At 36.6% G+C, this 25,189-nt stretch overlaps 2 protein-coding genes across 3 annotated transcripts; one reads left to right on the top strand and one right to left on the bottom strand.

Moving 5' to 3' along the window:
• The first annotated feature begins 3,737 nt into the window (after positions 1 to 3,737).
• On the top strand, positions 3,738 to 12,512 carry LOC117323792 (gustatory receptor for sugar taste 61a-like). Its single transcript, XM_033879243.1, has 4 exons — positions 3,738 to 5,498; positions 6,726 to 6,794; positions 9,696 to 9,785; positions 10,104 to 12,512. Exons 1-4 carry the CDS (start codon positions 4,827 to 4,829, stop codon positions 10,155 to 10,157), a joined length of 885 nt encoding a protein of 294 aa, XP_033735134.1. The 5' UTR covers positions 3,738 to 4,826; the 3' UTR covers positions 10,158 to 12,512.
• Positions 10,577 to 25,117, bottom strand: LOC117323791 (integral membrane protein GPR137B-like). 2 transcript variants are annotated; one of them, XR_004531835.1, is made up of 8 exons: positions 24,551 to 25,117; positions 23,273 to 23,316; positions 22,852 to 23,086; positions 21,607 to 21,756; positions 20,837 to 20,965; positions 20,367 to 20,479; positions 18,425 to 19,126; positions 10,577 to 18,386 (listed from the first exon to the last, which is right to left on the bottom strand). XR_004531835.1 is itself a non-coding variant. In XM_033879242.1 (7 exons), the coding sequence occupies exons 1-7, from the start codon at positions 25,028 to 25,030 to the stop codon at positions 18,898 to 18,900; spliced, it is 1,380 nt and encodes a 459-aa protein (XP_033735133.1). In that variant the 5' UTR covers positions 25,031 to 25,117; the 3' UTR covers positions 10,577 to 18,897. The 2 variants fall into 2 exon arrangements, 1 of the variants encoding a protein (XP_033735133.1); XM_033879242.1 differs by having other exon boundaries at positions 10,577 to 19,126.
• Positions 25,118 to 25,189: the final 72 nt, after the last annotated feature.

The raw sequence follows: 25,189 nt of genomic DNA, 5'->3' as shown, positions 1-25,189 counted from the left end.
TTACACTACTGTTACACTACTGTATACCTAGCTCGGGGTACGTTACTGTTCCACTACTGTATACCTAGCTCGGGGTACACTACTGTTACACTACTGTATACCTAGCTCGGGGTACACTACTGTTACACTACTGTTACACTACAGTATACCTAGCTCGGGGTTCGTTACTGTTACACTACTGTATACCTAGCTCGGGGTACGTTAGTGTTACACTACTGTATACCTAGCTCGCGGTACGTTACTGGGTACACTACTGTTACACTACTGTATACCTAGCTCGGGGTACGTTACTGTAACACTACTGTATACCTAGCTCGGGGTACGTTACTGTTACACTACTGTATACCTAGCTCGGGGTACACTACTGTTACACTACTGTATACCTAGCTCGGGATATACTACTGTTACACTACTGTATACCTAGCTCGGGGTACACTACTGTTACACTACTGTATACCTAGCTCGGAGTACGTTACTGTTACACTACTGTATACCTAGCTCGGGGTACACTACTGTTACACTACTGTTACACTACAGTATACCTAGCTCGGGGTACGTTACTGTTACACTACTTTATACCTAGCTCGGGGTACACTACTGTTACACTACTGTATACCTAGCTCGGGGTACACTACTGTTACACTACTGTATACCTTGCTCGGGGTACACTACTGTTACACTACTGTATACCTAGCTCGAAGTACGTTACTGTTACACTACTGTATACCTAGCTCGGGGTACGTTACTGTTACACTACTGTATACCTAGCTCGGGGTACACTACTGTTACACTACTGTACACCTAGCTCGGGGTACACTACTGTTACACTACTGTATACCTAGCTCGGAGTACGTTACTGTTCCACTACTGTATACCTAGCTCGGGGTACACTACTGTTACACTACTGTTACACTACTGTATACCTAGCTCGGGGTACGTTACTGTTACACTACTGTATACCTAGCTCGGGGTACACTACTGTTACACTACTGTATACCTAGCTCGGGGTACACTACTGTTACACTACTGTATACCTAGCTCGGGGTACACTACTGTTACACTACTGTTACACTACAGTATACCTAGCTCGGGGTACGTTACTGTTACACTACTTTATACCTAGCTCGGGGTACACTACTGTTACACTACTGTATACCTAGCTCGGGGTACTACTGTTATACCACTGTATACCTTGCTCGGGGTACACTACTGTTACACTACTGTATACCTAGCTCGAAGTACGTTACTGTTACACTACTGTATACCTAGCTCGGGGTACGTTACTGTTACACTACTGTATACCTAGCTCGGGGTACACTACTGTTACACTACTGTACACCTAGCTCGGGGTACACTACTGTTACACTACTGTATACCTAGCTCGGAGTACGTTACTGTTCCACTACTGTATACCTAGCTCGGGGTACACTACTGTTACACTACTGTTACACTACTGTATACCTAGCTCGGGGTACGTTACTGTTACACTACTGTATACCTAGCTCGGGGTACACTACTGTTACACTACTGTATACCTAGCTCGGGGTACACTACTGTTACACTACTGTATACCTAGCTCGGGGTACACTACTGTTACACTACTGTTACACTACTGTATACCTAGCTCGGGGTACGTTACTGTTACACTACTGTATACCTAGCTCGGGGTACACTACTGTTACACTACTGTATACCTAGCTCGGGGTACACTACTGTTACACTACTGTATACCTAGCTCGAAGTACGTTACTGTTACACTACTGTATACCTAGCTCGGGGTACACTACTGTTACACTACTGTATACCTAGCTCGGGGTACGTTACTGTTACACTACTGTATACCTACCTTGGGGTACACTACTGTTACACTACTGTATACCTAGCTCGGGGTACACTACTGTTACACTACTGTACACCTAGCTCGGGGTACACTACTGTTACACTACTGTATACCTAGCTCGGAGTACGTTACTGTTACACTACTGTATACCTAGCTCGGGGTACACTACTGTTACACTACTGTATACCTAGCTCGGGGTACGTTACTGTTACACTACTGTATACCTAGCTCGGGGTACGTTACTGTTACACTACTGTATACCTAGCTCGGGGTACGTTACTGTTACACTACTGTATACCTAGCTCGGGGTACGTTACTGTTACACTACTGTATACCTAGCTCGGGGTACGTTACTGTTACACTACTGTATACCTAGCTCGGGGTACGTTACTGTAACACTACTATATACCTAGCTCGTGGTACACTACTGTTACACTACTGTATACCTAGCTCGAAGTACGTTACTTTTACACTACTGTATACCTAGCTCGGGGTACGTTACTGTTACACTACTGTATACCTAGCTCGGAGTACGTTACTGTTACACTACTGTATACCTAGCTCGGGGTACGTGACTGTTACACTACTGTATACCTAGCTCGGGGTACGTGACTGTTACACTACTGTATACCTAGCTCAGGGTACACTACTGTTACACTACTGTATACCTAGCTCGGGGTACGTTACTGTTACACTACTGTATACCTAGCTCGGGGTACACTACTGTTACACTACTGTTACACTATTGTATACCTAGCTCGGGGTACGTTACTGTTACACTACTGTATACCTAGCTCGGGGTACGTTAGTGTTACACTACTGTATACCTAGCTTGGGGTACGTTACTGTTACACTACTGTATACCTAGCTCGGAGTACGTTACTGTTACACTACTGTATACCTAGCTCGGAGTACGTTACTGTTACACTACTGTATACCTAGCTCGGGGTACACTACTGTTACACTACTGTATACCTAGCTCGGGGTACGTTACTGTTACACTACTGTATACCTAGCTCGGGGTACGTTAATGTTACACTACTGTATACCTAGCTCGGGGTACGTTACTGTTACACTACTGTATACCTAGCTCGGGATACACTACTGTTACACTACTGTATACCTAGCTGGGGGTACGTTACTGTTATACTACTGTATACCTAGCTCGGGGTACGTTACTGTTACACTACTGTATACCTAGCTCGGGGTTCGTTACTGTTACACTACTGTATACCTAGCTCGGGGTACGTTAGTGTTACACTATTGTATACCTAGCTCGGGGTACGTTACTGGGTACACTACTGTTACACTACTGTATACCTATCTCGGGGTACACTACTGTTACACTAGTGTATACCTAGTCCGGGGTGTGTTACTATTGTGTGCGATTTAAGTCGGTACGAAGTCATACACAGAGTCAGAAAATAGTACGTAACCGAAAATCTACCGAGTGTGTCCAGAGCAGGAGAAGGGAAGCCATGGTCATTAAGTAACTTATGCTTGTCATTGATAGCGTCATGGAGGTATAACATACATTAACGAGGACAAGGCAAGTAATGTGTATTCTTGATTCATTACGTGTTGTCACAATACCAGTCGTTTTACATAAGTCAACTTTACCAGAAAACTAAAACTAGTGTTACCTCATAGTGGACAAAATAAATATTATTATCTAATGAGCTCTACTGGTATTGAGAAAAAATACATGCTGAATAATCACGATAAATCTATCCAACGTTTCTTAATATTTTGCTTAAGTTATTTCACCTCTGGAAATTTTCCTCAATGCCAGAGCGGCAGACAAGTATATTTATTCAATATCGAGACGATCTAGATCGTTGGTTATAATCTGCCTATGATTTAATTCACAACATGCTGTTGTTTCCAGCTGTCAAGTTTATGTAACAATGAATTAGTGTTATGCCTATTGTTTTCAGCTGTCCATTATGTGTAATACTACAGTAGTGTTAGGCCTATTGTTTCCAGCTGTCCATTATGTGTAATACTACAGTAGTGTTAGGCCTATTATTTCCAGCTGTCTATTATATGGAATACGTGTTTGTCCTTTTGTTTTCAGATGTCTAGTATTGAAATACTGCAATAGTGTTCTTGGTGGCACCATCAGCAACCAAGGAACTTGGAATAGGGTGGCATCATAACCTATAAAGGACATTGGAATAGGGTGGCATCATCACCTATTAAAGAACTTGGAATAGGGTGGCACCATCACCTATAAAGGAAACGAGAATAGGGTGGCACCATCACCTATAAAGGAACGAGAATAGGGTGTCACCATCAGCTATAAAGGAACTAGAATACGGGTGGCACCATCACCTATTCAGGAACTTGGAATCAGGTGGCATCATCACCTATAAAGGAACTGGGATTAGGGTGGCACCATCACCTATAAAGGAAACGAGAATAGGGTGACATCATCACCTATAAAGGAAACGAGAATAGGGTGGCATCATCACCTATAAAGGAAACGAGAATAGGGTGACATCATCACCTATAAAGGAAACGAGAATAGGGTGGCACCATCACCTATAAAGGAAACGAGAATAGGGTGGCATCATCACCTATAAAGGAAACGAGAATAGGGTGGCTGAATTATCCGTATGAGAGACAGACTTTTCCATTGTAGACATGACAAATAAAGTTACATCTATCGGGAACATGAATTCTACTTTGCAGGATTCTCCGTTGCATCGTATCCTCAAACCAATTCATGTTTCTATGCAGATATTTGGGTTATTCTTTTTAGACTCAGTTAATGAAAATCGAGAAAGAAGAAACACAAACTGTCAGAAATGTCAGTCATCTTTTTGGAAATGGTTGTGTGTTTGTTCCACGGTGATTTCATTTTCTGAATATCCTGCGGTACATCCCGTCTTTCTGGGTAGGACTAGACTACGTACCGGATATAACGGTTTGGAGGATAATCAATTTAAGTTGGTTGTTACAGTGCTTTACTAACCGCGTTTTAATGCTCAGAGCTTGTTGGTCACGTGACCATCTACAGATTTTCTTCCGGAATTTGAATAAAATAGTTGCTGATACGACCACGTCCAGTAATACAGTTGATGAAAAATATGACGAATGGAGAAAAATTGTGAGATTTCGTACAGTTGTTGCATGGATTTTAACGTTCGTGAGTTTCAGTTCACTAATAGTACAGTCGGTGACGGAGTATAACGATGACTTTGATACAGGGATCGCCAATCCGTTCCCCCATCGCAACAAAGCGGTAACCTATTTCTTCCTCTGTCTTCAAATTTGGGAAGTTGGGGCTTGGCTATTTCCGATATTGTTCCAAGTTACTCTATTCACGTTCCTAAGCCACCAATTTTCATCATTAGATAAGGATATAATCCGAATGATAGAAGAGAATGGCGAGATGATTTCACAGAAGGTAAAGGATATCCGACGGAAGCACCTTCAGTTGTGTAAAGCCGTGTCGATCTTAGAGCAAGACACACAATACTTTATGGCAGCGACTTATGTCTCCAATATCTTCCTGGTTTGTTTCATCGTATATCAGATGGTGACTTCAGGAACGTTATCAATATTTACCTATGTATCCTTCTCCTCCTGGCTGATGATGAACACAATGATAACATTGACGGTATCCGTCACAGCAGCCCAGGTCAATGAACAGGTAGGTAATGTCATATTGACCGTAGGTTGGACCACGATAAAACAATTAGACATAAAACATCTCTATATAATCACCACGACGTTAATAGCCGGAACATACCTTTCATAATAAAAAAAATGTTTTAATCTCATAGATATATACTTCCATTTAAGCATTGATGTAATTTTTTTTTTAGTTTCATCGGGGTATGAAACAAATTTTGTTTGCAAACTGTATGAATCCGCGTAGAGGATTCTTACAGAAGTTTGCAAACAAAATTTGTTTCATACCCCGATGAAACTAAAAAATAATTGACATCAACGCTTATAATTAATTTTTGAAAATGATTTTCTAATTTAAAACATGTGTTATGTACAATTTTACTGGTTTTAAATGGGATTATTTTTCTCAAATCAATACGCAACGTCAATAGTCGTATTGTGACGTCGACATCAACGTCTTATAATAATTTTTGAATGATTTCTAATTTAAAACATGTGTTATGTACAATTTTACTGGTTTTAAATGGGATTATTTTTCTCAAATCAATACGCAACGTCAATAGTCGTATTGTGACGTCACATGTTTCGCGCCATTCTCGGAATTTCTTTCATTTAAGCATTGATGTCATTGTTTTTTAGTTTCATCGGGGTATGAAATAATTTACGCGGATTCTTACAGAAGTTTGCAAACAAAATTTGTTTCATACCCCGATGAAACTAAAAAATAATTGACATCAAAGCTTATAATTAATTTTGAAAATTATTTTCTAATTTTAAACATGTTCTATGTACAATTTTACTGGTTTTAAATGGGATTCTTTTTCTCAAATCAATACGCAACGTCAATAGTCGTATTGTGGCGTCACATTTTTCGCGCCATTCTCGGAATTTCTTTCATAGAAGAATGAAAAGATTTTTTCGACCAATCACACTTGAGTATTTACCATGAAAACAAACAAAAATAATTATAGAAGACTGAAAAGAATTTTTCGACCAATCACATTTGAGTATTTACCATGAAAACAAAGAAAAATAAATTATAATAAAATAGATGTTTTGATACCATAGATGTTTACTTTCACAATAAAATACATGTAGATGTTTTAATGTCAGAGATGTTTACTTTCATAATGAAAAAGATATTTTAATGTCATAAATGTGTACTTTCACAATATAATAGATGTTTTAATGTCATAGATGTATACTAGAATTATAAACGTCATAGCAAATGTTTGCTTCTTTGAAGGCACACTCTCTCCTGGAAAATATTTATGACGTAGATATGAGTAAGGCTTCTACTTTTGAATCCCTTGAGGTAAGTTACATATTTGATAGATTAATTACATCGTTTACATCTTGTTCATAACAAACAACAAAAAATACAGACATAATAAATAACAAAGAATACAAACATAATAAACAACAAAGAATACAGACATAATAAACAAACAATACAGACATAATAAACAACAAACAATACAGACATAATAAACAACAAACAATACAGACATAGTAAACAACAAACAATACAGACATAATAAACAACAAATACAGACATAATAAACAACAAATACAGACATAATAAACAACAAAGAATACAGACATAATAAACAACAAACAATACAGACATAATAAACAACATAGAATACAGACAATTAGTAATTAAGGAGATGTTGACTAGTAGTTAAGGAGACATTGACTAATAATTAAGGAGATGTTGACTAGTGGTTAAGGAGACATTGACTAGTAGTTAAGGAGACATTGACTAGTAATTAAGGAATCATTGACTAGTAATTAAGGATATGTTGACTAGTAATTAAGGAGACATTGACTAGTAATTAAGGAATCATTGACTAGTAATTAAGGATATGTTGACTAGTAATTAAGGAGACATTGACTAGTAGTTAAGGACATGTTGATTAGTAATTAAGGAGACATTGACTAGTAATTAAGGAGATGTTGACTAGTAGTTAAGGATACATTGACTAGTAATTAAGGAGATGTTGACTAGTAGTTAAGGAGATGTTGACTAGTAATTAAGGATATGTTGACTAGTAATTAAGGAGACGTTGACTAGTAGTTAAGGAGACATTGACTAGTAGTTAAGGATATGTTGACTAGTAATTAAGGATACATTAACTAGTAATTAAGGAGACATTGACTAGTAGTTAAGAATACATTAACTAGTAATTAAGGAGATGTTGACTAGTAGTTAAGGATACATTAACTAGTAATTAAGGAGATGTTGACTAGTAGTTAAGGAGATGTTGACTAGTAATTAAGGATATGTTGACTAGTAATTAAGGAGACGTTGACTAGTAGTTAAGGAGACATTGACTAGTAGTTAAGGAAACATTGACTAGTAGTTAAGGAGACATTGACTAGTAATTAAGGAACCATTGACTAGTAATTAAGGAGACATTGACTAGTTGTTAAGAATACATTGACTAGTAATTAAGGAGACTTTGACTAGTAGTTAAGAATACATTGACTAGTAATTAAGGAGACATTGACTAGTAATTAAGGAGACATTGACTAGTAGTTAAGAAGACATTGACTAGTAATTAAGGAGACATTGACTAGTTATTAAGGAGATGTTGACTAGTAATTAAGGAGACATTGACTAGTAGTTAAGGAGACATTGACTAGTAATTAAGGAATCATTGACTAGTAATTAAGGAGACATTGACTAGTAATTAAGGAGACATTGACTAGTAATTAAGGAGATGTTGACGATTGTTTCGGTCATTCCGTTGATATCGTACCGATAATGATTACGAGGAATAATTGATATGTTGTCAGCCTCGTATTGAAGGAGGTACTCAAGGACGTTCTTTTCAAGTCCTACTACTCTCTGACCATATAGGGCCGTGCACCCAAGGACTGGTCTCATTTGGTTAGTTTATATCGACGAGGTAGCACTCTAAAGTAAAGAAGACCATCGGCTTTTGCAAAATGGACAAAATCGGTGAAAGAACAGTGATCCAATATTTGCATTAAAAAGGTTTAACACAAGGATATCCATAATGATATGGTAGCAACACCAGGGAAAGATGCCCCTTCATATGTTACAGTGAAAAGGTGGCGGAATTTAAGCGCGGCCGACAGAGCCTTCAGAATGACCCCGTCCTGGAAGGCCTGTGTCAGTGTTGCAACCCCAGAAATGGTCAATAAAGTTCATGATATTGTTATGACTGACAGACGAGTCATAGAAAGATATATAGCCAGTAGAGTTGGCATTTCACAAGAGAGAGTACATTCCATTCTGATGACCGAGGATCTTGCAACGACAAGCTTTCAGCCCGATGGGTACCAAGACTTCTGACAGTTGATCAGAAGCACATTGGGCACACATTATCGCGTGCTAATCTTAACTTTTTTTAGAAAGATCCTGCCAACTTTCTTCAGAGATTTGTCACTATGGGTGAAACATGGTTCTATCCTTATACCCCAGAGGCCAAACAACAATAGAAACAATGGAAGCACCCTGGCTCTCCCCCGCCAAAGAAGGCAAAGACTGTTCCATCAGCTGGAAAGTTAAGGCCTCGGTTTTCTGGGATGCAGATGGTATTCTGCTAATAGATTATCTCCAAAGGGACAAACATTTAATGGCACATAATATGCTTCATTTCTGAGGCAGTTGCGGGTAAATATTAAAATTGAGCGCTGCGGAAAGCTCACTAAAGGTGTGTTATTCTATCAGGACAATGCTCATGTTCATAAGTCTGTCATTGCCATGACTGCAATTCACGATTGTGGATTTAAATTGATTGAGCATCCGCCTTATTCACCTGATCTCGCTCCATCAGACTTTCATCTACATGTACATTGTATTTCCAAAACTGAAAACAGCTATTTTATGCACCCAATTTCAATCCGATGATGACGTCATACATGCAGGGGATGACTTTCTGACCAGCCAAGAAAAGGAGTTCTATAAAACTGGCATTGAGGCCCTTGAACACCGCTGACGAAAGTGTATAGATACTGAAGGTGATTATATTGAAAAATAATACAATATGTCCTGCAAATTCAAATCCTTCAATATGAGGCTCACAACATATCAACCAGTCCTCGTACTTACCGAGTTTCAACACACAAATATTGAATTTTCCATGTGATAATCAGGGTAAAAGAAAGCTGCATAAATAATTTTCATTACTCATGATATAGATATATAAATTTAAACATTCGTTTTTATTGGGGTTTTTTTCAGATGCAGATGTTTCTGTCCAAACTTAACGGACCTGCCATAGGGTTCACGGCGATGGGTTTCGTCACCGTTACTAAAGAATTCATTCTTACGGTTTGTTCACTTACATCAAGTCTGTGCTCCCCCCCCAACCCCACAAAAAAAAAAAGAAAAAAAAAGTAAAAAGAAAAAGAAAGAAAAACCATTCAAAGCAAAAACCAAAAGCAAAACAAAAAATGTTTTATAAAACAAAATCATTGTGAAAACGCTTACGCAAGAAGCAATTTGATATCTTATAATCTTTAATTCTTGTTGTAATGTCTCAAATTTCGTCGTCTTGTTTCGATTTATTAAAGTGTCACATTTAATGCTGTCATCCTAGGTCTTCTGTATACTACAGTAAATCTGTACATTCTCTTTAATCTATTTCAGCTCGGGGGTATCATTATCACGTACTTCTTCCTCCTGCTTCAGTTCCAACTGTGATACAGATGTTTCTAAAATTACAACAAAATGAGGATCCGTGACAAAGTAGGGGGACGTAGACAAGACCTCTGTGAATGGACAAATTAACAACTGAACTTCGACAAAGAATCTCGCCTGACTGATTTACAACAGAAGATATTCACGCCAATACATTACCTCTTCACCATATTCTTGTCGTGGTCATGATTCTTTTAACGTTTTGTTATTTTTGTTGGTGTATCTTTTTAAAACTTATTCATGAAAATCTGTCACTGCAGTAGATGCCAAAGAGTGGAACTATATGAGTAATGCACAGGTCCTAGCCTCGTCTGTCAATACATCAATATATAATCTTGTTGCATTGACAGACAGGCTAGGACCTGTGAGTAAGGCTTGGAAAATCTGTAACTCTAGTCAGATATAAAACAACACACGTAAAACTCATGTACTTTCTTATCTTTATTGTTTTAATATTGACAAAAAAATCTTACAACATACACGAACACTATATCACATAGCATAGAGTTTCACAGTACACAGATAAAAACATCTACTTAGCTATTCAAAGCTTCCGCAATGAATGTTAAAGTGTTAACTTAAAATTACTTTATGATAAAAAAAAAGCAGCGATACATAAAACTATAGAACATTTTCTACAGATATAACCTTTGTCTTCTGTTGAGGAATGCATGCACTAATTTTGTATATTTTAAATTCTAATATGATCACATTGAATACTGTTGAACCTTAGAATCACGTATTACACAATCCACTGCTCACTGACTAGTGTTACAACATTTTTTAAAAGAATTTGATTTGATAGATGAACTGATTGTACTGCAAAAGTAAGGTTAAAGTTTGATTTTTTTTTTTAATTCTGACGACTTTTTTCATGATGGAAAATGTTATTATTGAACTCCTATAGTTACATAATATTCCTTGACCAAGGATAATAATTTGTGAGCTACTCCGAGACGACTATGTTGCTGTGATATAGCCATATACAAAGCTTCAACTTATCATTATTATACAACATCAATTATCTATTCTGATGTTGTTATGTATCAAATGTATCCATCTGTTAAATAAAGTTCTGTTCTGTCCATAATACATATACCTTGTACCTCAGTGCTGATAAATATAAATAGACCTTACCATTGAATGGTAAACTGCCTCCAGAATAATTCAATGCGAGTGTTAGCAAATTGGATTTCTTTTGAACATAAAAGAAACATTTTTTCTGGTAATTTCAGAGGTTGGGCAAACATTGCACAATCATTTCTTGGTCACAGAGTTCATCTTGTACAGGAGTAACACTATAACATCCTAATATTGTACCACAGTTATCCTAGTAATTTTTGCTGGCTCGTCTAATTTGTGTTGTGTGCCTTCAGTGTTTGATTGCCTATGTCAAATGAAGCACTACAGTAGCACAACCAAACCATAAATCACATTATAGGTGTGTAAATTTTTACATTTGGAAAAATCCTTTAAAAATTTAACAACAACACTCGTTAAACACTTAGTGATCTTAAAACAACTTACCAAAATGTGCTTCATATATTTCTGAGCTTGCTTGTCACAGACACCACATTTTATATACAGAAACATGTTGAGTAGTACTACACTCTATTGTAACACTGGTTACCTACAACTCCTCACATTTTGGGTAGATTTTGCATATGTTACACAACGTTTCTATATATGTATGTGATAGGTATATATTTGCCGACATGAAAAAACTGCAATAATGGTTGAAATTACAAATAGTTTATACGCTGATAATATTATATATTAATAACAATGTTGTATGTAAACTGTAACAAAATAGCCTAGACCAGTCGTTCCAAAAACTGTCCAAAAATAAAGGTACGGACAGATTCACCTGGAAAACAAGACTATAAACAATCATAACCGGTAAATCATTTTAAATTCAACTTAATAAAAATTAGCAGGAACGAGAGATGTTGCTTATAAACCCCATCAATGTTGACCTTCTATAAGTATCACAACTATGGCTTAAGGAATGGTTATATACACAATGATTATAAAAAAGCAATGCATTTTACAGCCATCAAAACATCATATTTCATATAGTAAATGTCTCAAATAGTTTGATATTTTCAAAACACCATTGTTACTATCTTTGGAATAGCTTGTCTCACACTGAAATACTCTCAAAACAGGTTACTCTGTACTGTAACACTCTCAAAACAGCAAGGTCCACACTTCATTACTCTCAAAACAGAATGCTATGTACTGTTATACTCTCAAAAACAGCATGGTCCATACTGCAATACTCTCAAACAAGCAAGGTCTGTACTCCAAGACTCGTAAAACAGCAAGGTCCACACTTCATTACTCTCAAAACAGAATGCTATGTACTGTTATACTCTCAAAAACAGCATGGTCCATACTGTAATGCTCCCAAAATAGCATTGTCCATACTCTTATACTCTCAAAACAGAATATTCTGTACTGTAATACTCTCAAAACAGCAAGGTCCACACTTCATTACTCTCAAAACAGAATGCTATGTACTGTTATACTCGCAAAACAGAATGGTCCATACTGCAATACTCTCAAACAAGCAAGGTCTTTACTGTAATTCTCGCAAAACAGCATGGTCCATACAGTAATACTCTCAAAACAGCGCACTTCATACAGTATGCTCTCAACACATAATGGTCTTTACTGTAATACTGTCAAAACAGCATGACAATATATTTTTTAAAACAGCAAGCTTAGGGGCTGTACCGTAATAATCTCAAAGCAGCAAGGTCTGTACTGTAATGGTCTCAAAACAGCACAACTCATAACCATTTTAAACAAATTAAGATAAGATTAGAGGCCCATGGACCTTATCGATCACCTGAGTCCTGATAAGTATATTGATAGATGATTTTTTTTTGCTGTTAACTTTAAGCGGTTGAATAATTAACATATTTGAACACTGTGACCTTAAAAGTAGGCCAAGGTCATACTGTTGAATAAAATTGGTGGCCCTTTATCCCATCATGCTACTGGCCAAATATCGTGAGCCTAAATCCAAACAGTAAACTAGGGCCATATCTCTTTGTCTAAAACTAGGTCTCAATGTGCAAATTGTTCTGGAACTTACTGATATCAAGCTCTTAGCACACCAAATCCCATTGAAATCCATCCATATTTACTAAAGTCATGGTGACAAGGTCAAGTTCGTAATCAACGTGTGAAGGGCCATAACTCTGCAAGTCTTCAAGCAAAGCAAAACAATACATTGAATATATTTAATATACTTGTTTAGGGGTACCAGTAATCAACTCTCTCAATCAAACAAATTTTAAGTAGCAAAGCCTCATGTAACCTAAACACCTGCTTAAAATTCTGATAATTTGGGACATTGAATTTGTTTCATTTCAAAATTCAGCTCACACACCAATGTCAAGCTTAATTGAAGATGCTTTTATATTTCAAATATGTGTATATCCACTAATCTAAATAAGGGAAGGAAATGTAGGTGAAGTATAAATACTGGCATCAAAGGTTATGAAACACAAATAAAAACGGATTCAATCAGAACAGGAAAACAAGGACATACCAACCAATGACATTCCTTTGCAGTGAGTGATAAAACAAACTCATTTTCAGGTCGAGTTGGATATTTTAGATGTTATCCCATAGAAAGAATGGACACTGGTTAGATATCAGGCCAATACCTGGGGAGGCTGTACATTTTCCAAGAAACTTCAGAGACTAGATTGACACCTGGGGAGGCCAGACACTTTCCCTAGACAACACAGACAGCAGCCTGACACGTGGGGAGGCTGGACACTCTCCAAAGACACTACAGACACCAGACTAGATTGACACCTGGGGAGGCCAGACACATTCCCAAAACACTACAGAGACCAGACTGACACCAGGGGAGGCTGGACACTCTCCCAAGATACTACAGAGACCAGACTGACACCAGGGGAGGCTGGATGCTCTCCCAAGACACTACAGAGACCAGACTGACACGTGGGGAGGCTGGACACTCTCCCAAGATACTACAGAGACCAGACTGACACCAGGGGAGGCTGTACACTTTCCCTAGACGATAGGCCAGGCCGATATCGGAGGAGGCTGCTGACTTTCCTAGACAATATAGAGTCCAGGCCGACACCAGGGGAGGCTGTACACTTTCCCTAGACAATATAGAGTCCAGTCTGATATCTGAGGAGGCTGTACACTTTCCCTCGACAATATAGAGTCCAGGCCGATATCTGGGGAGGTTGTACACTTTCCCTAGACAATATAGAGTCCAGGCCGACACCAGGGGAGGTTGTACACTTTCCCTAGACAATATAGAGTCCAGGCCGATATCTGAGGAGGCCACACACTTTCCCTCGACAATATAGAGTCCAGTCTGATATCTGATGAGGCTGTACACTTTCCCTAGACAATATAGAGTCTAGGCCGATATCTGATGAGGCTGTACACTTTCCTTAGAAGATATTGATATCAGATGAGACCAGGTCAACACCTGGAGAGGTCAGACACTTTCAAGACAATACAGAAACCAGACCGACACCTAATTATACGGGTCTGCCAATTTTTTTTTTCCAGAACTGTTACAAATGGTTATGACATGTGAATATGTATATACATGGAATAGAAGTATAGTTTTTTTTTATATTGTGTTGTTGCTTTGAAAGTGATTCACTTTAAGTGTAAAAGATACAGGTATGAATGTCAGTTGAACTGTATATTGTTTAAAATGATGAGTATAGGGATCAACACTTGGTATAATTCTACTGTAATTACAACAATAACTAATCATTACCTATTGCACTAAATATGTAGCTATTTTTCAACCTTCACAGCCTTCTTAATAAACCCTACACAACAATTTGACACATTGGAAAATACAACAGGATTTAGTCTGCATTACTTTACAAGAGATGTCAAAGGGTTTCCATTTTGCCGTACACCAACAGACAAAACAATTACACAATAGACACACAATTAGGAGGACTTTACTCAATCCCTTAAGGCCGATCTTTTCAGTTCTTAGAGATACTTTCTACTAGGAACAACTTTTCGGTCAGAATTCAGAAATGGTCAGATTGGAAAATTTCAATTTACATAGCAATGTATAGCATAATATTAACTGAACATTTTGTTTATATAGGTTTTGGATTTACAGGCATTGATTTGTTATCCTGCAGTGTTACCCATACACTGTGGATTATGTATGTACAATGTGTTCTTTTCTCTAACTGCGAAACTTCCAAAAAGTAGAGCACACTAAATTAACAATATGGACAATATAATGACATATTGACATACTGTCAATATAATGACGTATTGACATACTGACAATATCATGACAGATCATTCTAAACCAGAATATCTATCTAGCCGAAACATACTGACAATATCAGGTCATACTGACATACTGACAATATCATGACAGATCATTGTAAACCAGAATATCTATCTAGCCGAAACATACTAACAATATCAGGTCATACTGACATACTGACAATATCAGGTCATACTGACATACTGACAATATCAGATCATATTGACGTACTGACAATATAACAATATATTGACATACTGATAATATAACAACACATTGGCGTACTAACAACATAACGCATTGACATACTAACATATAACATTGACGTATTGACAATATACTTGAGTAACGACATATTGGCATACTGACAATATAACATATTGACATACTGACAATATAACATATTGACATACTGACAACATAACATATTGACATACTGACAATATAACGACATACTGACGCGAAGTAATGACAATATAACAACATTTTGACGTAATGACATTGATATCACCACAGATCATTTTAAGCAGAGTCATTAAAAACCCCATAAATCCTTATCTATATCTGGTAACTGTAAGGAAGGAAGACAAAGGAAAATAGAGCCATGAACTGTTGTACCATACAAAGATCGGTGGATCTTACATGAAGGATCTTTGACTTGTCACTGATACAGTTCAGATTGCATGAAGAACCACCGACTTAACACTGATAAATACATCAAGTACATACTGTACAATTCCTTCAATAATCAGACAACATAGCAGGAGTAACTATTCAGGAGAGGAATGTTTCTACATGTAATTCTCAACCTTTGTAAACGATGAATTTAAGTATATCACAATTTAATTTTAGTATAAAAAATTGAGAAAAATGTTCATAAATATATGTCATAATCAGTAAATTCAATAGTAAATGATAATCAAATTTTGATAATGTGTGTGTGTAAATTCAAAGTGGTTAAATAGTGCCTTACACAATGAGCCAACCTTATGTACTTACAACTATCGAGACATCAGGGGCTGCAAGATATCAAAAGTGGTGATTGGTTAAAAACTGGAGGAATTTTCAGCACTTGTATGTAAATAGACAAGCCCAATTATCCTATTATTTAGGCGAAGCTGAGGAAAGTATTTGATACTGGCTAGAAATATGTCCACCAAAAGATGTGTTAAACAAATTGCAGATTTTGATTGGTTTAAAATAGAAAACAGATTTATATCTGTACCCTAGGGACATGTAGGAATAAATTAAAATCAAAACACTATCCGATTGTAGGCAGTGCATGGTTATATCATATTATGCTACTTTTGGTTATTTATTTGACATACATGACACAGATTTACCGTTCCCAGTATATTTCTCTAATTTACTACATTGACAATGCAACGGTACTGTTATTGTACAAATGTATTTCAATTTTATACCGTCAAAATAACTGTTTAAATTTAACACCACAGAGTTTGAATCAGCAAGTTGTTTTATCATTACAAGACAAATGAATGTGTCAGTGTTATACAGTACCTTACAAAAATGTTTAAATATTCAATCATTTTACAAATATACAGCATTTAACATTACACTGCCAACATTATGATCCTTAAAATATAAGTTTAGGAAAATTGTTTCTAAAAAAAAGCCTAAATATCACAGATTTGTGATGTTATAAAGTGTATAGTATAATCCAGAAACAAATCACAGATTATTACATTAATAGCAATACCTGATATTTATTTGATTTGGTAAGTTTACCTTGCTGATTGAAGTAACAGAACTTATACTTCTTTACAGAAGCTGTTAAACTCAAATGACAGCTCAAACATTCTTATCATTTTGATAACAACCCAACTTTGAGAAATAGCAGTGAAAACTACTTACTAAGACAATGAAAATACATACAATGTGACTTAATCAGGTGTCAAAAGTAACGACAATAATTCATATAATCATAAAGTAGCAGGGTACAAAAGATGTTATATTATGTGTTAACAGGTTTACATAGACTGTGGAAATCTCTGTACATCTATACAAAGTATTCCTTTACACAGTGTATGAAATGCAAAGTAAAAGAAGAATTAAAAAACAAATAGAAATACAATAGTCCAAATGGAATGTTCTCGATGCTAAAATATTGATAAAACAATTTTGTGGTAAACAAATCTTATTGAAATGTGACAGGCCAACAGGAAATCTGTGAGCTCCCAAAATATAGTAAATGTGTCTGTACTAGGCAGCAGTACTTGAATATGAAAAACTCTCAAACCAGGTAATCTATATCATCTCATATTGAGTTTTTGATGTGGGAATACCTGGTACAACAACCCCTTTCATTATAAAACTCTAGTCTCATACATTTTACTTCTACAGGAAAACTGAACCTCTTATTTAAATCAAAGTTAATCTGGCTACAAGTATTCCTAACAAGTATACATGTCGTAACTGGCTATCAGTATTCTGAACAAGTGTACCTGTCACAACTGGCTATCAGTATTCTGAGCAAGTTTACCTGTCACAACTGACTATCAGTATTCTGAACAAGTATACCTGTCACAACTGACTATCAGTATTCTGAACAAGTTTACCTGCCACAACTGGCTATCAGTATTCTGAACAAGTATACCTGCCACAACTGGCTATCAGTATTCTGAACAAGTATACCCATCACAACTGGCTATCAGTATTCTGAACAAGTATACCTGTCACAAATGGCTATCAATATTCTGAACAAGAATACCTGTCACAAATGGCTATCAATATTCTGAACAAGTTTACCTGTCACAACTGACTATCAGTATTCTGAACAAGTTTACCTGTCACAACTGACTATCAGTATTCTGAACAAGTATACCTGTCACAAATGGCTATCAATATTCTGAACAAGTTTACCTGTCACAACTGACTACCAGTATTCTGAACAAGTATACCTGTCACAAATGGCTATCAATATTCTGAACAAGTTTACCTGTCACAACTATAACCCTAAAAGAATTGTCATTTAGACAGAATTTTTAAAAATAAACAGCCAATATGGCACAATAGCTTCTATTTGTTATGAGAGAAACCAGTCAAAAGATACACGAAATAATACAGGTATAGCCAAGTTGGAAAAGGAATATTTTTTATAGACACGCTCTTCAGTAAACAATCAAACAAAGTTCCCAATATATGTAATATATAAGAATAATCTCACTACTCAACTGGACATATTCTCAATGAAAAATTTACAACTGACCGCACACTCAATTTGGACTTCAGCCTTCCACTGACCCACAATACTAGCTTTCGTGTGCCGTACGACACTGACAGGACTCTAAAGATATCTAGAGACCAGTCCAGGTATCTAGAGAGATGACCAGTCCATGTAGCTAGACAGAAATAGCCAGTCCTAGCCAGTGAAGAAATCTACTACACTTGTCCAAATAGAAATAAAGCCCATCACTCAGCTGGGTTCTGATAGCCGGGGTTCTGGACACCTTGATTGGCTGTTGCCGGAGATCCATATCCTGCTACTCTTCCTGTAAAACTGCCAACGTTTGTGGCACCATAGTTTGACGTGTTTCCCCGTGGGGTTCCCCAGGGAGTTCCCCTTGGTGTCCCCCTTGGTGTGGTCTTTGGCCCTTCAGTATTGTTGATGGAAGCTTGTCCATAATTGATGTCATAATTACTGTAAAAACAACACGTACTTATATAATCTACTTGTTCAGAAAAGTTCAAATTTGTAATACAAAGGTACAAGATGAAATGTGCTGGTATTAGATGAGATGTTTAGGTATGAGATGAAATATACAGGTATTGGATGAGATGTTTAGGTGAGATGAATTGTACAGCTATTTGATGAGATGTTTAGGTGAGATGAGATGTACAGACATTGGATGAAATGTTTAGGTGAGATGAGTTGTACAGCTATTGGATGAGATGTTTAGGTGAGATGTTTAAGAGAGATGAATTGTACAGCTATTTAATGAGATGTTTAGGTGAGATGAGATGTACAGACATTGGATAAGATGTTTAGATGAGATGAGTTGTACAGGTATTGGATGAGATGTTTAGGTGAGATGAGTTGTACAGGTACTGGATGAGATGTTTAGGTGAGATGTTTAGGTGAGATGAGCTATTGGATAAGATGTTTAGGTGAGATGAGATGTACAGGCATTGGATGAGATGTTTAGGTGAGATGAGATGTACAGGCATTGGATAAGATGTTTAGGTGAGATGAGATGTACAGGCATTGGATAAGATGTTTAGGTGAGATGTTTAGGTGAGATGAGCTATTGGATAAGATGTTTAGGTGAGATGAGATGTACAGGCATTGGATGAGATGTTTAGGTGAGATGAGATGTACAGGCATTGGATAAGATGTTTAGGTGAGATGAGATGTACAGGTATTGGATAAGATGTTTAGGTGAGATGAGTTGTACAGGTATTGGATGAGATGTTTAGGTGAGATGAGATGTACAGGTATTGGATAAGATGTTTAGGTGAGATGTTTAGGTGAGATGAGATGTACAGGTATTGGATAAGATGTTTAGGTGAGATGAGTTGTACAGGTATTGGATAAGATGTTTAGGTGTATATACATGTGCAAATGTAACATCAGATCAGATAAACCAGTATGTATACATGTTCCATATCAAATGGTGCAAGATGATATACACAGACATGATATGAGATACACAGGTGTGGTGTGAGACATACAGGTGTGATATGAGATACACAGGTGTGAGATGAGACATAAAGATATGAGATGAGATGTACCTTGATACTGGTGAGAGATGAAATGTTCATGTCTGAGATGTATGTAAAATGAGGCATCATACACATGTATAAGACATAATAATGAAAGAGGTGATCGAAATATAACACAAGTGGTAGATGACAGACATAAGTATGGAATATATTGATACCTGGCTCTGGAGTGAGCGCTCCGTGTGAGATCATCATCACTGTCATAGCGTCTAGGATTATCAAAGAAGTAAGATCTACTGTTCTGATGCTGTGCTGCTATATCACATAATGCCTGAAACAAATTGTGTCCGTCAGTAATAAAATACCTGTGATAACAAGCCCAAAAATCACTTAGACTGAGAACCAGCTCCATAAATCTGATATATACCAGATTGTTTTATATTTTATCATAACACAGAGTTTTAAATGATTGGATAAACATTGATCCACAATATTACCCTAGTTTATACTACCTTACACAAAAAAGGTGAGCTTAATGAAATAATACAAAAATATAACATAAAATTAATCGAAATCTTACAAAGAATCCTGCTACCTGTCACATTTTCTTGCACAAACTTTACAAAACAAACAAATTGGAAAGTTTTTCTGTACTTGTATTGTATCATTTAAAACAAAATTTACTTACTGAATCTGTAGGAGGCTTTTTGACACGGAAAAACACAACAATGATGAGAGTAGGCAGGAACTCCCATACAAAAAGCACTATCCCGAAAGATACATAAGCATAACCTCCGTCAAGGTCAATGATGTCCGCCTGAAAGATAAATTGTGTTTATTATTAGCTATGAAATATAAGTCTGTAAAATCACAGAAGTGTTAAATCAGTTGATGTGAAGTGTATTGAAAGAAAAGACAGGTTGAGTCAGTGAGAAGAATTACTAATAATGGGGTTTATACCGTAACTACTGTAACAGTCAAATTCAATTTGTTTAGATAATATCCAGTCCCTGTCATTGTTCTCATCAGTTATTCACACTGTATGGTCTGATGTATTGTTTTATTACCATCTTTGCCTAACTTTGTGTAGTCTTCTTTATTGGCATGCTTTCTGTATAACTTTTCTAGTCTTCGTTGTTAACATCATTTCTGTATAATTCAGTCTGGTAATTACATCATTTTAAAGGAAATTCCAATTATTTTGTAGGCATCAAACATAAGGGGAATTCCAGGTATTTCACTGCACATAAAACAATCATGGTGAACCAATATGATATACCTATAATTACTAAGTGTTAATTATAACAAGCCTGGAAATGTGAACTTTTTACTACATTGTCACCATTAAATTCTGATAATCTCAATATAGGTAATGTCCAAACACAAACACAAAAATTCCTTGTAAATGTATGCTACATATTTAGCCATACTGAAGTCTGTTATTAAGTATAGGCTGACCTGGTCCGAGACATTGACCCAGTTGTAACCAAATGACGGCATCTTCTCCTTGGTATAGGGCAGCAGGGCAATAACATTGTACACAGCACGCGACGTAAACAGCAGGATAATCACAATCGATGTAGTCATCGCCTGACACAATGTTGTCCCCTGTAAACAAAACATTTTTTCTAAATAAGTAATATCAAAGTGTATGAAGTCATTGCCTGACACAATGTTGTCCCCCGTAAACAAAATATTTCTCTAAATAGGTAATAGCACAACGAATATAGTTATCGCAGCTAACACAATGTTGTCCTCTGTAAACAAAATATTTCTGAATATACGTAATATCACAATGGATGTAGTCATTGCCTGACACAATGTTGTCCCCTGTAAGCAATACATTTACCTCAATAGTTGGTGGCTAAGTCAGTAGGAAGCTTTAAAAGTACATCCTTTGCTACCCTCAAAAAAGGGAGAATTATTCTTTAAAAAATCATTGATGTGAAAGTGATATGAAGTTAGGGCATTCATTTTATAAACAGAATGAGAGAAGGGGGCAAAACTCCCACATAAATAGTCTAACACAATAATTCAACTGCTTTGATAGTAATCAAGTAGACCTTTTCATGATCATATTATATAATGCCATGGAGGGCATTTATGTTTTTATTGTATTTTCTTAATCATTACCATTCCACCACACAACACTACAATCACGTATTATCAGTATATACCCAAGTTTAGAGGTGATTTCTAAAACTTTTATCAACATTTTCCATTCATTTGTATATTTTCTTAACCACATTTCCAATTTGTCATATATTCATATACTTTTTAATAACATATATATTAAATGTAATTTTCTGATAAATACAGTAGCAATGTATCCTTAATGGTTAGGGCATAAAGTAATATGTTCTGAAACACGTTAGAAAATTCTTGACCTTATATTTTACGACCATAACATATGCACAACAGCCTTCCTTTCACCGTCACAAAAATTACAAATAAAATTACTTGTAAGACCTAATTTTTGTGCATAAGAACTGGTTGTTAAATAAATTGGTTCATTTTAAATATCAGCTGTCAAAATTTTTTACAATGTTTTTCATGTACACATGATGTACATCTTAATGAATTCTATGATTTGGTATGCACCCATTCAGACCTTAATTCATCACTATATAAGTTTATCACAATATGTGAGACTAGCCCATCTAAAGTACGTTTACCAAGAAATGTTATATGCTATCTACAAACCTTAGCCTCCAGAACTACGTGCGCTGAAGCCATGCGACTCATTTTGTAGATACACACAGACAGGACAGTGGCAGACATGACAAACAAACTGTCATTGATAGACACTCGCACTATGATCACAGATATAGGTACAGAGTGGTACTGTATAGACTGATAGTTCACCACAATGGCCGCTGTCATGTTGGTGATGAAGAAAACAAGGATAGCCAAGGCTATGCCAATGCGTAATGGGCGTCTGAAATTTTCAAACACATCATAAAATAAGAAATGCATATATAATAAATAGATTTAAAACAATCATAAGTATATATTAAATTCACTGTTGAGCTTTATTTCTTTAATTTTTTCACATTAAATCTTTTAGCCTATATATATATAATACAGTGTATATCTTTTTCTTTGGTTATATTTTCTTACTTACTTATACTGACTAGGTTCATACTTCGCTTTAGCTTTAAACACAACCTGGAAAGAAGACATGTAAAACATGAAAAATGTATCCAATTATCATATTACCATTAAAAAAATCTAAAACAAATACATTGACAACAAATCTTTTACCAAACTTGACAAAATGTATGTCATATCAGGGGCGTGAGGCAAAATTATTAACCATGTCTTATCATAGAGATGTGCCCAAGGCAGTTACAATATCACACAGAATAGCCAAACTGTAAAGTCATGGAGGTACTCCTTGATATGGTGCACTCTTAGAGTTCTCCATGAAATTGTGTCCCATTTTATGTACTTCTAGATATGGTAAGGTAGGAGGTGCACCATTTAGGGTATCCAAGATATTACACATGGATACTACTCCCAGATATCATGGGGTACTCCTGTAAGATATAGGGTATGCCTCCAAGATATCATGGGTTCTCTTCCAAGATAGACAATGAATCTTGTACTCTAAATGGTGCATCATCATACAATGAGGTACCCTTAATTGTAAACCATATTGTATTCATTTTATATATCATATCACGGAGGAGTACCCAATATTATACTCTATATCAAATCTGTTTTTAGACTCACAGAGGAGTACCCTGTATTGTGTGGCAGGTTTCATTTGTAAATAATGATATGATTGCCTTCTAGCTTTGCGTTAGGGGTTATATATATCCTCTTAGTGCTGTCGGTAGAGCAGACCGGTAAGTGAGGCTCACAGGTTTGATCCCTGGTGGAGGCACACTTCTCTCTTTCCTGTGCCATTTGATACCAACAACCACTCTAAGTGCAAGCCATATGAGAATGAGAGGCTTCACTGCATATAGAACCTGGGATGATGTGTTCGGGGCCAACACATATGTAATGGTGGGAGTAGCTACAGTGCGTTATAACGTGGAAGGTTTTAAATTGTTAATAGTTTACAGTATGATATGTCTGTCTTCCGATTTCCCACTTGAGGATTTCCCTCTAGCTCAGTCGGCAGTGGTGGAACCAGTAATCCTAGGGTCACAGTTTCAATTCCCAGCGGAGGAACATTACTCTCTTACCTGTTACAGTTATACACCCTACGTACAATATCACATTACCGAAAAACATCTGCTTTTCAGTTGAGTATCGAAAATGGTTCACCATCTCATGGTATTCAATGAAGCTTTTGTCATTTACAACAATACTTATTTCAGTAGTTGACAACTACATTGAGTCATTTGACTCGACTGTAACTTAATTTTTTTATGAACCATTCCATTCTTACCTGTGCAAAAAATAACACTAGCAGACACAATGTAGTGAACTGTAAACAAACCGGGAAACAATAAAGCAGCCAGGTAAAGGGCAGTGGGAGGTTGTTGACTAAGATACAATCACTGAAGTAGAATGAAAATAGGGTTGTTCTCAGTCCTGTCCATACCAAACACAGGAACAGAAACACTGTTTGGTAACTAAGTCTCTTATGTCGGTAGTACCAAATCATCCACAACTGAAAATACACCATGAAAAACAGTAACCCGTACAATGACACATATAGAATGGTCAGCCATAGTTCTGTGACCGGCGTTAAGGCTGGTTCCAATGTAGGAAATGCATCAAGATCAACGTCCAATGAATCTGCAGCCCTAGCAATTCTTCCTGATTTGACAGAATCATGGTGTGTGATTCTTTTAGCGATTCCATTCTGAATATTTTGAAACAGTGCATCTGGAAATATTAAAGGAAACTTTGTCTGTTTTGTCATAGCGATCAATGACCGCACTCAGTTCATTGTTGTCTGCATGATAGAAGTCTCTGTTTACTAACAGCTAGTCATCCGTCTGACAGCTTCTGCCTTCCAGCCAAAACATAATCACATGATCACAACAGTGACCTTGACCTTGCATTAATTATTTCTTGTAAC

The sequence above is a fragment of the Pecten maximus genome, chromosome 3 (genome assembly GCF_902652985.1).
Source record: "Pecten maximus chromosome 3, xPecMax1.1, whole genome shotgun sequence".
Taxonomy (NCBI): domain Eukaryota; kingdom Metazoa; phylum Mollusca; class Bivalvia; order Pectinida; family Pectinidae; genus Pecten; species Pecten maximus.
This window is presented reverse-complemented; position numbering and strand designations above follow the sequence as displayed.

Coding starts and splice junctions, on each gene's coding strand:
- LOC117323791 (XM_033879242.1), bottom strand. CDS start 25,030: ATGACAAAACAGACAAAGTTTCCTTTAATATTTCCAGATGCACTGTTT. Junction 21,757..22,851: donor ACGTAGTTCTGGAGGCTAAG/GTTTGTAGATAG, acceptor TTTTGTTTACAG/GGGACAACATTGTGTCAGGC. Junction 20,480..20,836: donor AAAAGCCTCCTACAGATTCA/GTAAGTAAATTT, acceptor AATTTGTTTCAG/GCATTATGTGATATAGCAGC.
- LOC117323792 (XM_033879243.1), top strand. CDS start 4,827: ATGCTCAGAGCTTGTTGGTCACGTGACCATCTACAGATTTTCTTCCGG. Junction 5,499..6,725: donor CAGCCCAGGTCAATGAACAG/GTAGGTAATGTC, acceptor GCTTCTTTGAAG/GCACACTCTCTCCTGGAAAA. Junction 6,795..9,695: donor CTACTTTTGAATCCCTTGAG/GTAAGTTACATA, acceptor GGTTTTTTTCAG/ATGCAGATGTTTCTGTCCAA.